The sequence below is a fragment of the Thunnus maccoyii genome, chromosome 15 (assembly GCF_910596095.1).
Source record: "Thunnus maccoyii chromosome 15, fThuMac1.1, whole genome shotgun sequence".
NCBI lineage: Eukaryota > Metazoa > Chordata > Actinopteri > Scombriformes > Scombridae > Thunnus > Thunnus maccoyii.
The window spans coordinates 25,319,160-25,332,839 of NC_056547.1; the positions used below are offsets into that span (position 1 = coordinate 25,319,160).

At 38.4% G+C, this 13,680-nt stretch overlaps 1 protein-coding gene across 1 annotated transcript in view; it reads left to right on the forward strand.

Annotated features, from left to right (window-relative positions):
* The window catches only part of khdrbs3 (KH domain containing, RNA binding, signal transduction associated 3), a 106,968-nt gene extending 98,413 nt beyond the window's left edge, over positions 1 to 8,555 (forward strand). Inside the window, exons 8-9 of the mRNA XM_042434495.1 lie at positions 4,717 to 4,769; positions 7,386 to 8,555. Coding sequence (XP_042290429.1) covers positions 4,717 to 4,769; positions 7,386 to 7,477 — 145 coding nt within the window. The 3' untranslated portion in view covers positions 7,478 to 8,555. The remainder of the gene's footprint in view (positions 1 to 4,716; positions 4,770 to 7,385) is intronic.
* Positions 8,556 to 13,680: the final 5,125 nt, after the last annotated feature.

Consider the following 13,680-nt stretch of genomic DNA (forward strand, 5'->3'; position numbering starts at 1 on the left):
ACCATCTGTTTCCCGGTGCCCAGGAACAGCAGCATCAGTGCTTAAGATGAAGCATTTACAGAGATGACAGATGCATTGGAGAGGCAGGGTCTTTACCTGTGGAAAAGTAGGCCTGGAATCAGATTCCAGATGAAAGAGACACACTTATCTAATAGGTGTTGTCTTTGCCTCACACGGTCCATGCCGTAGCTTTAGACAGATGTGAGTTTTTTTTGTTTTTTTTTCTTGGCCAGTGAAGTTCGGGGAGACACAAAGCAGCGGACGCCTTCTGCTAATGAATGTCAAATCAAAAGCTGACCTATTTAGAAAGTCAAAGCACTTCCACACCTATGACAGGGCGATATCTCGAGTGAGATCTAACCACCCCAGGCACCTCATCTCATGCTTGTGTTCATGCTGCCAGCTGTGCACTTTTGACTAGGCGAAGCTGTGATTTGGAATCAATGATGATAAATGTGGAACGCATGAGGATATGATACTGAAGCAGTCGAGAGAGTTTTCAGGTTGAAATTTCCCAATTTCTTTTCCTTTGTATCTCATACCACCTTGGCAACACATCCTTTTTTTTCACTCACAGGAAACTAAGGGAGCTTAAAAGGAAATGTCGGTATTTTTCAACCTATTTTCCCATCTTTTTGTGTCTAAGTGACTAATGGGGACAACCATTTTTGAAATTAGTCCAGTATTGGGCGAGAGCGCTTCAGCCGGCAGCTGCTAAACAGGCTGCAGTGTAATCCTACGGGGCAACAGCACCCTGTCTATGTACGTCCACTAAAAGTGCTTGTTTTTGCCACTAACAGGCTCAGATTGTTATTGTAAGTGTCTGACAACATTATGGAAAGAACCATACATAAAAGGTTTTTCATTACTTTTCACTTGATCTGGTCTGTTTGTTAGCCATGACTGAAAATCTTTTAGATAACACTAAGCTACACTTTCCGTACTCCAACAGAACAAACTCCTCCAGGTACCCCTCTTTCCAACTCTGTCATGGCTAAATATTTAACTGATTTCGAAAACAACTCAACTCTTGTGAGATTTCAGAACGAGACTTCTCCTTGAGCGAGACTTGGTTAGTCACAATAACAAACAGACCGGATCAAGAGAAAGGTAATGAAAAACCTTTTATGTACGGTCCTTTCCATAATGTTGTCAGACACTAATAATAGTAACAATCTGAGTCTGTCAGTGGCAATAACAAGCACTTTTAGTGGACATACATTGATGGGGTGCTATTGCCCTGTCAGATTACATTGCAGCCCGTTTAGCGGCTTCCGGCTGAAGCGCTCTCACTCAGTACTGGACCAATTTCAAAAACGGTTGTCCCCATTAGTCACTTAGACACAAAAAGATGGGAAAATAGGGTCCAGGTAGAAAAATACCAAAGTTTTCCTTTGAATGGCAAAATAACATCAACACATATTTTCTCTATCTATTAAAGAATGTTTACAGCCTTTTCTTGGAACATACTTTACTGTAAACTTCAAGTTCACTGTAAAGAATTATTTGAAAAAGATAATTGTCAGTCAGAATGTTTCAATATTCGATGCATACACTACAGAGAGCTGACTGATGTCAAATGTTTTGTAGGGCACAAGATGGTGCAGAGCTTTAGGCCACACAAAGCAGAATTTTACCAGAATCTGTGACCTTCAGGATGTGTCTCAAGACTCCCTGGTCTCTGTAATTGAGAAGAGAAAGTAACTACGGAGAGAAGTTGTGTAGCAATATTGATAAAATGTCACCTCAGAAATTAGAGGCGCCTAACAGCTTTTGTTGCCCTCATCTCCTTTGTGCAAAGAACAGGTCTGCACTGGCAGCTATCAGCACAGCAGACTGCTGTTATTGGTCCTTTCTGCCTTTGGCAACAGAGAAACTTCAAGAATTAAGTGAAAAAAGGTATCTTGCCTCCCAGTTTTTGTGAGATAAACATAGTGAAAATAAATTAAGGGAAAAATGCTGACAGCCTACAGCGTGTAGGAAAGCCTCTGAAAGTGTTTGCGGTGCTGTGTAGCATCCTGGTTTGTATTATTTGGATGTTTTTTATTGTTGAATATGGCAGAGCTGTACAGGAAAGCCCAAGATTACCCCGTATTTCACATACTTTACAATATGTCTGCAAGCACCTGTGAATTGTGGCAAATTGATTTTCTGACATTCATAAAAATTGATGTTTATTTCGAGGGCGACCACTCTGGAATACACCCCAGCATTTTAGCATGGTGTGAAATCTAATTATTTAGCATCCTGTCAGGCCTTGTCTCGGGGTACACAACATGACGAGCCAAAACATGCATTCATTTGTCACGTGTCTGTCTGTCGCCCTCTCTTCTCTCTCTCTCTGTCTCTGTCGGCCAATGAGCGGTGTCAAGGATATTCCACTGACTTGACATCCATGGCAGATGCATGGTGGCACCTCTGCTGCAAGGGCTGATTGGAAACCTCAGAGCAACAACAGCTGGCCTCGCTTCTTGGAGGGAGAGTACATTAGCACAGGGGAGAAGCCTTGTTTGCTTCTGCTGGCTTGGCATTGTTTGTGGTTGAATTATGAACTGTGTAAAATTTATGCTAAGCCTGACTTAAGGCACAAGCCTCTTTAGGGAACTGTCTCATGTCTCATTGAGCCACCAAAGTATTCTTAAAACGATTCCACACACTGTCTTCAATTGGTCTTGTTCATCCGTCCCAAGAAATTGTTTCAGAAAAACAATAAAACAGCCATGTTGTTGCTGTTGTTGCATTATCAGTGGTGGGGAGGCTGCCAAAGTAAGGATCAGTTCACACAAATTACACACAAAAAAACATATTTTTTCACTTTCCTCTTGTGGTACCTAGTCATGCAGAAAAATTTGCGGTTTACTTGCCCAGATTTTGATATTTGTGTCTGAGATTTCTACCTCCACCCCAGCAAAATGGAGGTGAATGAAATTTTAAGTGAATTGAAGAGGATTGAAAAATTGAACACAATTTAAAAATTACAACAAAATAATTAAGAAGCAATGTGTCTTTGAAGAAACAATGTCCCATTTACTGAAACTACTCTCTAACAAAGAAATAGTCCCTAAAATAATGGTTGACAGCAAGGTCTGTGGATTATCCAGAGAAACAGGGACTCTGATTCTGAAAGGATGCATTTCAGTTACATTTTTAAAATGTAATTCTGTGAGCACTTTAAACGAAATTCCATTCACTTCCATTATATTGGCGTGAGAAATCTTAAATATGGATGTCTCAAAACCAGGGAAAAGTATAATAGAACATAATATTATTTGAGTGAACCAACCCTTTGAGCAGTAGCCAAGGGCATCATTTTTGTTTACAAAAGGTGAGGGGATCCTTCTGTGTACTAAAATGTTCAGTAAAGGTTCAATATGATGTCCGATTTGCTAGCTAAAGCACTAGCTAAAGTGCTAGCTAAGCTAGCAAACTATCTACTGTAGACAACAGCTATGCTAACGTAAAGCAGCTGAACTATTTAGCTTTATCATTCAACAAGACTGTAGCATTTAGCATTATGTAAACATGTTTAGCTTTAGCAGCATTAATGGTGAGTTTTTACCACTGGGAAATTTCATGAGCATGGCAAATGTTTAATGGAATATGTGTTGTATAATCACAAAATCATTCAGTTTGATAGCTGCTATAGCTCCACACAAATCTTAATTCAAATGGACAGGGGAAAGACAGTGAGGTATATCTTCACTCTGTCAGTGAATTTATTTTCATATACAGGAAGAAAAGACTAATTTAAATGAATATGAGGTTTAACACTCTTTTTTATGAAATACATACTGCTTAGCAGACTTAATAACATACTGAATTTGTAGAAATTGATTTCCTGGATTGCTGCAAACTGTGGTGTAATTCAATAGAGAAGCAGAGTGTCTCAATACTGACTCTCAGACCTCAGTTTGGCTCTTTGAGATCACGCCACAAATGCTACTCCATTACAGTAACAAGAGTAAAATGTAATCCGTTACTTCCACTCTGTCACCTCTTTGCCCTCAGCAGTCGGGCGGTGTTGATGTGGTGTGTTGGGGTTTCGGATGGTGCCTTCAGCTAATCCGGAGAGCAGAGAGGTGCTGCTGTTGCTGACAGACTGACTGACAGGCAGGCGGAGAGGACCCAGCTGTGATGGCTGGTGTCGGCTCAGTGGCAGCCTTATGATGAATTGCCTCTCTTGAATGATAGCGCTGTTACTGAATGATACTGACGCAGGATTGTTCTGTCAGCATCTCACCAGCGACTGCAAATAAATAAATAAATAAATAAATAAATAAAAAATAAGCAAGAAATGAACCGCTATGCAACTTGCTTCCCCGTCTTTTTATTTTTCATTAAAGTTGCCAGCTCTCATAGATCTCCATATGCAGTGATATGGACCTGGAAGTTTGTGCAGAAACAGGAGAGGAAATTGCCTAGTACAACCACAAATATGGCTGAACTTCTGAGTGATTGAAAGTTGCCTCTTGATTCTTTTTTTTTTTTTTTTGGAAAAAAAAAAAAAAAACACCTCCTGTGTGTTTTTCTTTGCTGGCACTGCATAAATTATATGCGATTGCATCATGGTAAAAAATTGTTTCGATGCTCTACAATAATCCTGAAAATATGTTACATTCCACTTATCTGCTGATAACTGCAATTTGTGTGATGTAAAATTTATTATTTTTTCTTTTATTATTCTGATATTCACCTTGTTGTTCTGTCTGTTTACAGCTCAGATGACTACTATGAATATGGACACAGTGGGGAATCATATGATTCATATGGTGAGTTGCAGACTTCTCTTACCCTCATAATTGTTGTGTTAATTGTCAGAATATCAACTTCCAATTACTGAATCTGCGCTGCTGGCTTTATCTCAGTTGCCATAGCATCTGGGTAACTCTTTAATGTCTTTGACGCATTTGAAATAAACATGTTTGACTAGATTTATTCACAATCCAGACATTTATTTATTTAGTTCATTTGGCTCATTAAGTGAGAACAATGCCACTCAAAATCAAGAGTGATTAAAAAAAATATATAGCTGTATAATATATAATCTTTTTGGAGAAGTTATAGTGCTAACTATCCCCAAATGACCCCAAAAACATTAATTTTATGGGTATACCAAATCAGAATGTTCTTACATTATTTAAACCATCATCCAAAAGATTGCTACAAACAGAAACTTGAACACTGACTTCAATGATTTTTTTTTTGTTTTGATTTTTCACTGCAAAAAATTCCAAACCAAATGCTGCCCTCAAGCTGTAATGATTCCCTCACTTCTGAGAAGAGAAGAAAAAAGCAGGGAGACTTTAACAAGCTGATTTGGGAGCTGCAGTATCACTCCAAGATTTACTTTACTCCTACTTCACAAAAACTGCTGGAATCACATATCAAAAAAGAACAGACACTGAAGTCCACATGATCCTAAGAAGCAGTTTAAAAATATTCATATGTTTCTGACAACTAAAGTTCACTCATAATGCCGAGTTCATGTCTGCTAAGTCTTTTGGCGGATGAAAAATCAGAGCTGTTCTGAAAAAAACTGCAGTTTCCGAGTTTGCGTGTAAACATAACAGATTGAACATGAGTTTAACACTGAGTTTAACGTCTGAATATGCAACATTAGCAAAATCAGTTGGTGTGTGTTATGTATAGGTTGTTTTAATGACCAACAAAATCTGCAATCAGACCATTTAACAACTTACCATGTGACTTCTTTAAGTTCAGTAAGTTTTAGCTTTAGCTTTAGGTTTAAGGCCATTTTCAACGACTGGTCTACTGTTTTTTGTGCCTGCAAAGAGCAGCAGATAGCTCCAGTTCCAGACAAAGTTCAGACAAAGTTAACACACCACTGAGATAATGTTCAACAATACTGTGTCAGCTTTTGACAAGATACAGTAAAAAAGTGGGCCAAGGTCAAATCTGCTGCAGTCTGCTAATATAGAGTGCACTCAGATGATACTAGAGCTAATGTGCAGTACATCACGGTGGAATGTACCATGCTGCTGTACAGCTGACGGTCCATCCATCTCTAATAATGTATGTGTAGCATTTGTGTGAATGGGAAAATAATGTATAATAATTACATGATAAACTCTTAATTTGGCAGAAACTCTGGTTTCCTGTCTGTATTATTAACTCTAAATCTTTTCTGACAAGGCTGCTGCAAATATAAGAATACACGCTGAACCTGTGATGGATTAGTATGTGCATTTTTTTCTGCTGAGTTCAGCGACAAGCTTCAACATTTAATTAAGCTCTCAGACAAGATTACTTAAATATATTATGTATTATATGTAAATGTTTTCAAATATTTTTAGTTAGTGACTGACAGATAACATAATTAGATACTTCTTAATTACTGTGCTGCATAATTTCTAAGTGTTATAGAGATTTATATCGCATATTTTCTTAAAGTAGACTGAAAGTGACTGCTGGAACTTTTTTCCTTTTAAAATATACATATAACTACTTATTTGTCAAAACAAAGCAAGAAAGAACTATTATATCCATGGCATCATTAACCTTATTCACAACCTACGTGCTTTTTTTTTTTATCATCCTTTAGAGATTTGAATGTGTTTGTGGAAGTAAGTCAAAGCTAATAAAAACTTTCTCAACTTTCCTGACCACACAAGTGGAAGAACCAAGTGCCTTCAACTCATTAAGAGTGTTGCGTAGCTGCAAATAAAATAAAAAACCGCAGAGCACATAACTGCCGCACGGGTCACACAGAAAAAAGGCGACAGTTCAAAGGAAACAGATAAACAGCGTTGATGTGCATCCTTGTTCTCAAAACACAAGGTTACCTTGGTCGGTTTCTTCAAAGTGAAGTGAAGTGAAAGGGTGACAGGTTTAATTAAGGGGTATTGGCTATGTGCTGCCAACAGAGAACCTCTACACAGGGGAAAAAAACAACCTTTGTGTGCCTCAGCTCAAGGGAAGTCTCAGTGCTGGCTGAAGATCAGACAAAGGGTGCCATCGATACTGGCACTTTAACATTGACAGTACCAGGGGGTGAACAGGGGCTGATTTGGGCTAATGGTAATTGTGACCTTTTTGCTAGGAGCCGCTAAACAGGTCCTTTTCAAGTAGTTGTTTGATCCTCTCATTCAATTATCTGAGATGCATCCTTCCAGGTGGATGTCAAGCTTCTTGGTGCGAGTCGCTGTTTGTATTCCCGGCTTGAAACTGTGCTTTTGTCATTGCATCGATACCAGGCATTCAAAGCACTCAGAACAGTCTGCTGTATTATTTTCATAAAAGAGAGCATATTTACAACATTTCCATAGAGCTTGAGAGACTTACATGGCTTGTTATGAATGAATGATTTAAGTGTAACGCCTCTGTAATCACTCCCCATCTGTTTCTTTTCTTTTCTTCTTAATCAGGTCAGGAAGAGTGGGCAAACAATCGCGGCAAGGCACCGTCAGCACGAACAACCAAGGGAGTGTACAGAGAGCAGCCATACACCAGATATTGAACTGTTTATACAACCCGCACCTGAGTCCTCATGGCTGTTTCAACCCAAGTAATGGATTTTTTATGGACGCTCCCACCTTTTTAGAAATGAAAACTAAACCGCAAAATAATACATATGTAACGGTGATAGCGAGACACTGAATGAGTAAAAAAATGGCTTTCAAAAATGGAATCCCCCTGATTATAAAAACATACTCCCACTGGGTAAAATGTGTAAAGCAATTTAGGTAATCTATCCTTTCCTCTAGGAGAAATCGACTGGACGTTGAGATTAAGAAAGACTCCATAGTACATTAAGTTCCTCTCTCAGCTATGTGATTGTGAAGAATGACATTGTATCAAGCTATTTTACTTGGTAATGATTAGTGAATCACTATAAGCTGTTGATACAATGTTTCTACACAGCTGCCAGTGCAACTTAATTTATCACCCTCTATTCTTTAAACCTTGAACTGCGTGGTTGATCACTTTAAAATGTAGTAGTTTAGTTCTAGGAAAGTGCAGTACTGTAGATATTTTTTCTGAGGGGTAATTGGTGAAGTTGTGTCCCTTGTAAATTATACATTTACAAACTGAAAAAGAGAAAAGTCATACTGTATACATATTGTATTGATGTTTCCTCCTTTTTTTGTAAAATAATAGTTCTTTAGTGTTAAAGGGCTTATAAAAGCATGGTGTGCAACTGTGGATATTGTCAGCTGTTTTATTCTGAAAAGCCTATGTACTGTAGTTGTGTTCATGATTATGCCCACAAAACATCCACTTTAATCCATCTATAAATAGCTGCTCATACTTTATGTACACCAAACAACCAGAGCTGCAAAACAGTCCAGGAGCTTTTTTCATTTTTGTGATTTTTTTTTAGATGCTCTAAATAAGTAATTTTGATGTCATTTTTTTATTTAAAACAAGATACTTTACTGACTTTGTAGGCCTAATATTCAACTTTAAGATACTAAATCACATGCTGGTGAATTGGTAATTATTTTCATCTAGAGATTTGTTCAACTATATTGATTTTGAGCTTATGTAAGCCCTTTAATATTTTCCTCTTTGTTGATGCTGAATAAACATTTTGAAAGAAAACACTTGTGTTTGAGAGAATAATTATGGACTCATAAAAACAAACTATAATTTAAACTAACAAACCCAAATGAAAAAAAAAGCCAAATAAATTTGGAATATTTAATGAACAGATAGAAGGCTGTTATGAATTAAAACACAATGGATATCACCTCACCTAAGTGAAAAATAAAATCAAAAGTCATATGTTCTAGCATAAAATCCAAAGTGGTAGCAAGATGGCATTACCAAAAATACTTACAAAGAATGCAAACAGCAAATGGCTTTGACTTTGCAGATGACCTTGGTAATCTGATAAGAATTTGTATTTGAACGACATGTGATGCATTTTGTCAGAAATCTCTCCGACTGAGATTTAGAGGATTTAGCGATAACAACATTGCCACTCTTGAAACTCTATCGACTCTGTTTGTTCATATAATTCGATGTGAAGCGAGCGCTGATCACGTCAGGCATCATCAGTAAACACACATTAACTTTCTGAGTGTTTACCCTGACAGAAACGGCTCGTAGCACCGCATGAAAGCCTCCTTGACCTCTAGGGCCATGTTCAGTTCGGTTCAGCACAGAGGGTTGGGGGCGGGTGGGGATTTCTCTCTCTTCTTGTTTTGCTCTTTCTGTTCTCCTCCGGTCATGTGACCCTCTCCCAGTCATTTAAAGAGCCTGCCTTTGCCCTGTCCATTAAAGAGACTCTAAATGACCCCCAGCTGACCTCCGCAGAGAGAGGATGGCAGTAGCTGTTTAAAAAGACCTCCGTCCCACAAGGTAAACAACCTGACCCAGTTTAACCTCTCCCCTAACGTAATTGGACATAAACCCTCTCTAAACTTAAATGTAATATGTTTTCCTGTCTCTGTTAAGTCCGTAATCTAGCCACAAAGCTGGGAATAATTAGATATCTGTAACAAAAAAACTGTAAAAAAATATGATAAATAGCAGTAACATTTCAACAAACTGTATAATGAAATAACTTTATCCTAAGACTTTGATAAAATATATCCTCTGTTACAATAATGAACCATAAAATATAATATGTCTTGTCACAGTTTTGATATTATCAGTGGTAAAATGCTGTGAACTGGCATGGTTATAGTGTTGTTTTTATTCCTTTCTAGGTCGATGTCCCGACTTCTACCAGGCCATCCATCAAGTGATCTCATTGGTGCTAAAGGTATGTTTGTTTCTGCATTATGTCCCTGATTTCTTTGTACATGTAAATATTGAATATTATATTGAACTACGGGGTCAAATAAGAGTGAAAAATATTTCAAGCTTCAATGTTGGATCTTGTGACCCCATTTTTGAAAAGGTTCTAAGAAATCCACATAAAAATGTATAGAATAGGTTAATTTAACTGTTCTTTTTATTTAAAACGTGTGTTATCTCTGGTATCTATGAGCATTTGTATGTATGTAAATATAATAATGTACTGAAATTATGGGGTCAAATAAGATTAAAAAGTATTAAGAGCTTGAAGGTTGGATCGACCAAAAATTTGAGACTAGGTTAACTTCACTTTTTACAATTATTAAGAGGCGTGTTATTTCTCTGATGTCTATGATGATATTTTTTTATACTATACAGATACTGATATATATAAAAGCAAACCTTGGGGATCCTTGAAAAGACTCCAACTCTGCAGAAAAATAGGCAATAGCTTCATTTCACAGTTCTTTCAGTTATTCAGAGATGCATGTTATGTCTCTGATGCCTATGATGACTTTTGACAGAAGTCCATGATGTCCACAGCTAAACTGAAGTTTAATTTCAGTGTACCTTCAGTTGTCAAAAGATGTATGATCATACATATTGTTCTAGACAATACAATATACACAGTTAAAGAAGGGTTAGATTTACGCATTTAGGGTTAGGGTTAGCAACAGTCTAACAACCAAAATCCTCTCAGATGAAGGGACGACCCTCAGAAAAAAAAAAAAAATCACAAATGGTGGTCTTATCTGTGTTGATATGAAAATCCTCAGGTAGGACGAAATGAAATATTCCACAGAGGACACATCCTTATCATGCCATATCAAATATTAATGTGACTTTGAGGCAACTTGATGTTCTCTTGACGGGTGTTTAATGCTGAAAATATTTTTCTGGGGCTTGTAAAATCCTTGAAAATTGCCCCTGGTTTGGAAGCTCGTCCCTCAGCTTTCCTGTTATACCCTTCTACAATCCCCTCAGGGGAATTCCTGTCACCCTGGACTCTCTGCTTCGCTTTGTACCTATACATTTAGTGTATAAGAGAACTCTGTGTCTTCTGAACCACAACGGGGTCCCTGTTGCTGCAGTTTGAAAATGACACCTTGTGCTTGTATTAAGGTAGAAACTTAACGCCTGATTGACTGCATTACTAAAAAAGTCCAACCTTAAAGTGCAGATACCAGAATGTGACAAAGGACAGTCCTAAAAAATGTTCTTTGCTTTTTTGGTGTTGTTGAAGCTCATATTCGTTTTCTTTCTCTACTTTCTTTCCTTAATAGACTTGACGAACCACACACAAGCTTCCTTCCAAAAATCCCACACAATGTCAAACCGAATCCCGAAAAGGCCATCCAACCTCATAGAGGATCTCCCTTTGGCCATACGGTGGACTTTTAAAATTTTCACAGTCTGAACTGAGGTGAATCCTGCGGGGGATTGGGAGATGGAGTGACCTGTTGAGATGCAGAAAAGGAGGAAAAAGATAATGCATGTATCACACATCGTCATTCTCCGGAGAAAGGGAGGGAGAGAGGAAACCCGTGAGGCAAATGGAGTTCCTCATCCTCTGGGACGATCTGTCGGAGAATATTTTCTTCGGAGCTTCACCGGCTCTGTATACATTTTACATACACACAGGAGTGCTCTGAACTGACTGTGAACCTGCCCTGTTTGATTCAGACTGTTGTTAGAGGCGATGTGTCTACCTCTTACATTAGACATTAACTGTCGCCTACTAGGGAAGAAGAGCAAATAAATAATGCAACATGCTAAGGGATTGACATCATATTTCAAGCAAAGACACTTCTAATCTCATATTGTTGTGCTCATTAACCTACATCCAATCCACTCAAATGAATAAATAATTCACAAAGTGCCTTATTGTTGCATTGTTATGACAGTTTTAGATGTTTAGTCTCATTGTCGGAGTTAAAATATGGGGCACTACAGTAGAAAAGGTAGCTATTTTTTCTTCTATAATGCTGTTTTTTTTCTTTTCTTTCTTTGGTTTCCTGTATGCGTGATGCTGGAAAACATCACCCATCCACACACAAGAGTACAGTCTATTCCAGATGTATTGCTTAATCAGAATCGACTTCAGTGGATATTACAATTCCAAAATAGCTTTCTATCGGATAGAGCGCTTCATTCTGTCTTGTGCATAAGTCCAGATGGGCTGATCCGTATTCCACACAGTTGTATGTCCTCAGTGGCAGACAATAGTTTTCCATTAGAGGAAGTGATTCTCTCTGGAGCCTCGGGCCAACCTCAGACAATAACATAGCGACCTAAAGCTTGCATCTCAGGCTCCCGGAGTCAACTCTCATCACCTCCGGGGGCTGAATCCCCCTCTGAAATGGCTTAAAATGACAGGCTTATCTGAAGTAAGCTTGTCCAAGTTAATAAAGTAAGAGCAGCTTATTTGATTAAGAATGCATACAAAGGAGGATGTAGTGATCTGTCACTGGGAGACAAGTCCATTTCAACACTAGAATACAGATCGATTGGTCTGAAAGTTGGGTTCAGAGACCACTGGAGGTGCTTTTATAAGGCTTCTGGAGGATATGGAGTAAAATTAGATGTAGGTCAAAGGCCCTGAAAACCTATTTTCTCTATCAGCCTCTTACCATGAGTGATGAAACCTTATGTGAACACACCATGATCTGCCAAAGTTCAAACTGTTTTGCTTATTTCAAATTGGATTTCCATGGTGGTCTATTTGTCCTTTCCGTTCTTACTGCTTTTAAGAGGGCGAGGCTCAGATGGAGAAACATTATGTCATGTATTTCTGTGCACCAATCAGAGTGTAGCAACATTTGAGTCTAACTGTGATGACAATTGTGGTGTTGTTTGCTTGTGTTGCCAGCAATGTCAAACAAATCTGATCAAACCATACTCGCACAGCTGAGTTTTTTGAGTAGGAAACTCTTAAATAATACCTTAAGATTTTTTTCTGAACTTTAACTTAAATTTTTCCTTACTTAGTGATGTAATTAAAGCATCCTTCAAAATATTTTAAGGATTTATGTTTTTGTTTGTAGGAAAATGACACAGTCTATGTGTTGTTTTCCACCCATTTATTTACAACACCCCCTGAAATTCCACATACATGGGCTTTAATTTAAATACCTTAAAGGTAGAGTTAGTGATTCTGGAGAAAGACTGTTCAATACACTTTTTTGTCAGATTCAGTGAGTATCTACTCACAGTCCGCTAACTATCCATTCTGTGTGCGCTGAAAGAAAATCTGGTGTTCATACACAGCCCTGGCTCTGTAAATGTGAAAGAAACAAAGTGGCTTGAACCAAGCCACACAACACTACTCCAGCCAATCAGCACAGGACAGGGGGAAGTCATCAGAGAAGCTGTCTGTGTGAGGACATGACAGTCTCCCGTCTCCAGCACCCGTTGAATGGTGAGGGAGGGCTGGCAGACTGGAGAGAGAGAAGCTGTGGCCAATTCACATAGAAATGCTTTCTCATGGAACAGATACGCTTCCATTTTATTAAATGTATCAATCCACACTGACTCTGAGACAGTCTCACGGAGACCCCTCGCATTTTTTAACACTCCGAGTCTGTTTCTGTTGCGTTTAGTTAAGTGTAATTTGAGCAGGCAGCTGTTTAAATCACACAAATATCTGTCTTTTGAACTTATTAACTTATCAAAGAATCAGTAAATACAAACACTGTCAATTTCCAACATTACTTCTTCTAATTTCCAGCATACTATTTTGGTTCAGTAAATTTCTGCTGTCAGCCTGGTGGAGGCAGTTTGTCTGGACACTGTCCTCTCAGCTCTCCAGGAGCTGCAGCTGACTGACGGCTGCTTCTGTGGACAGAGACACTGAACGCAGGTAGAGTGAGAAGTGGGGAGGCCACAGAGAGGCAGATAGTGTGGATGGACTGTTGT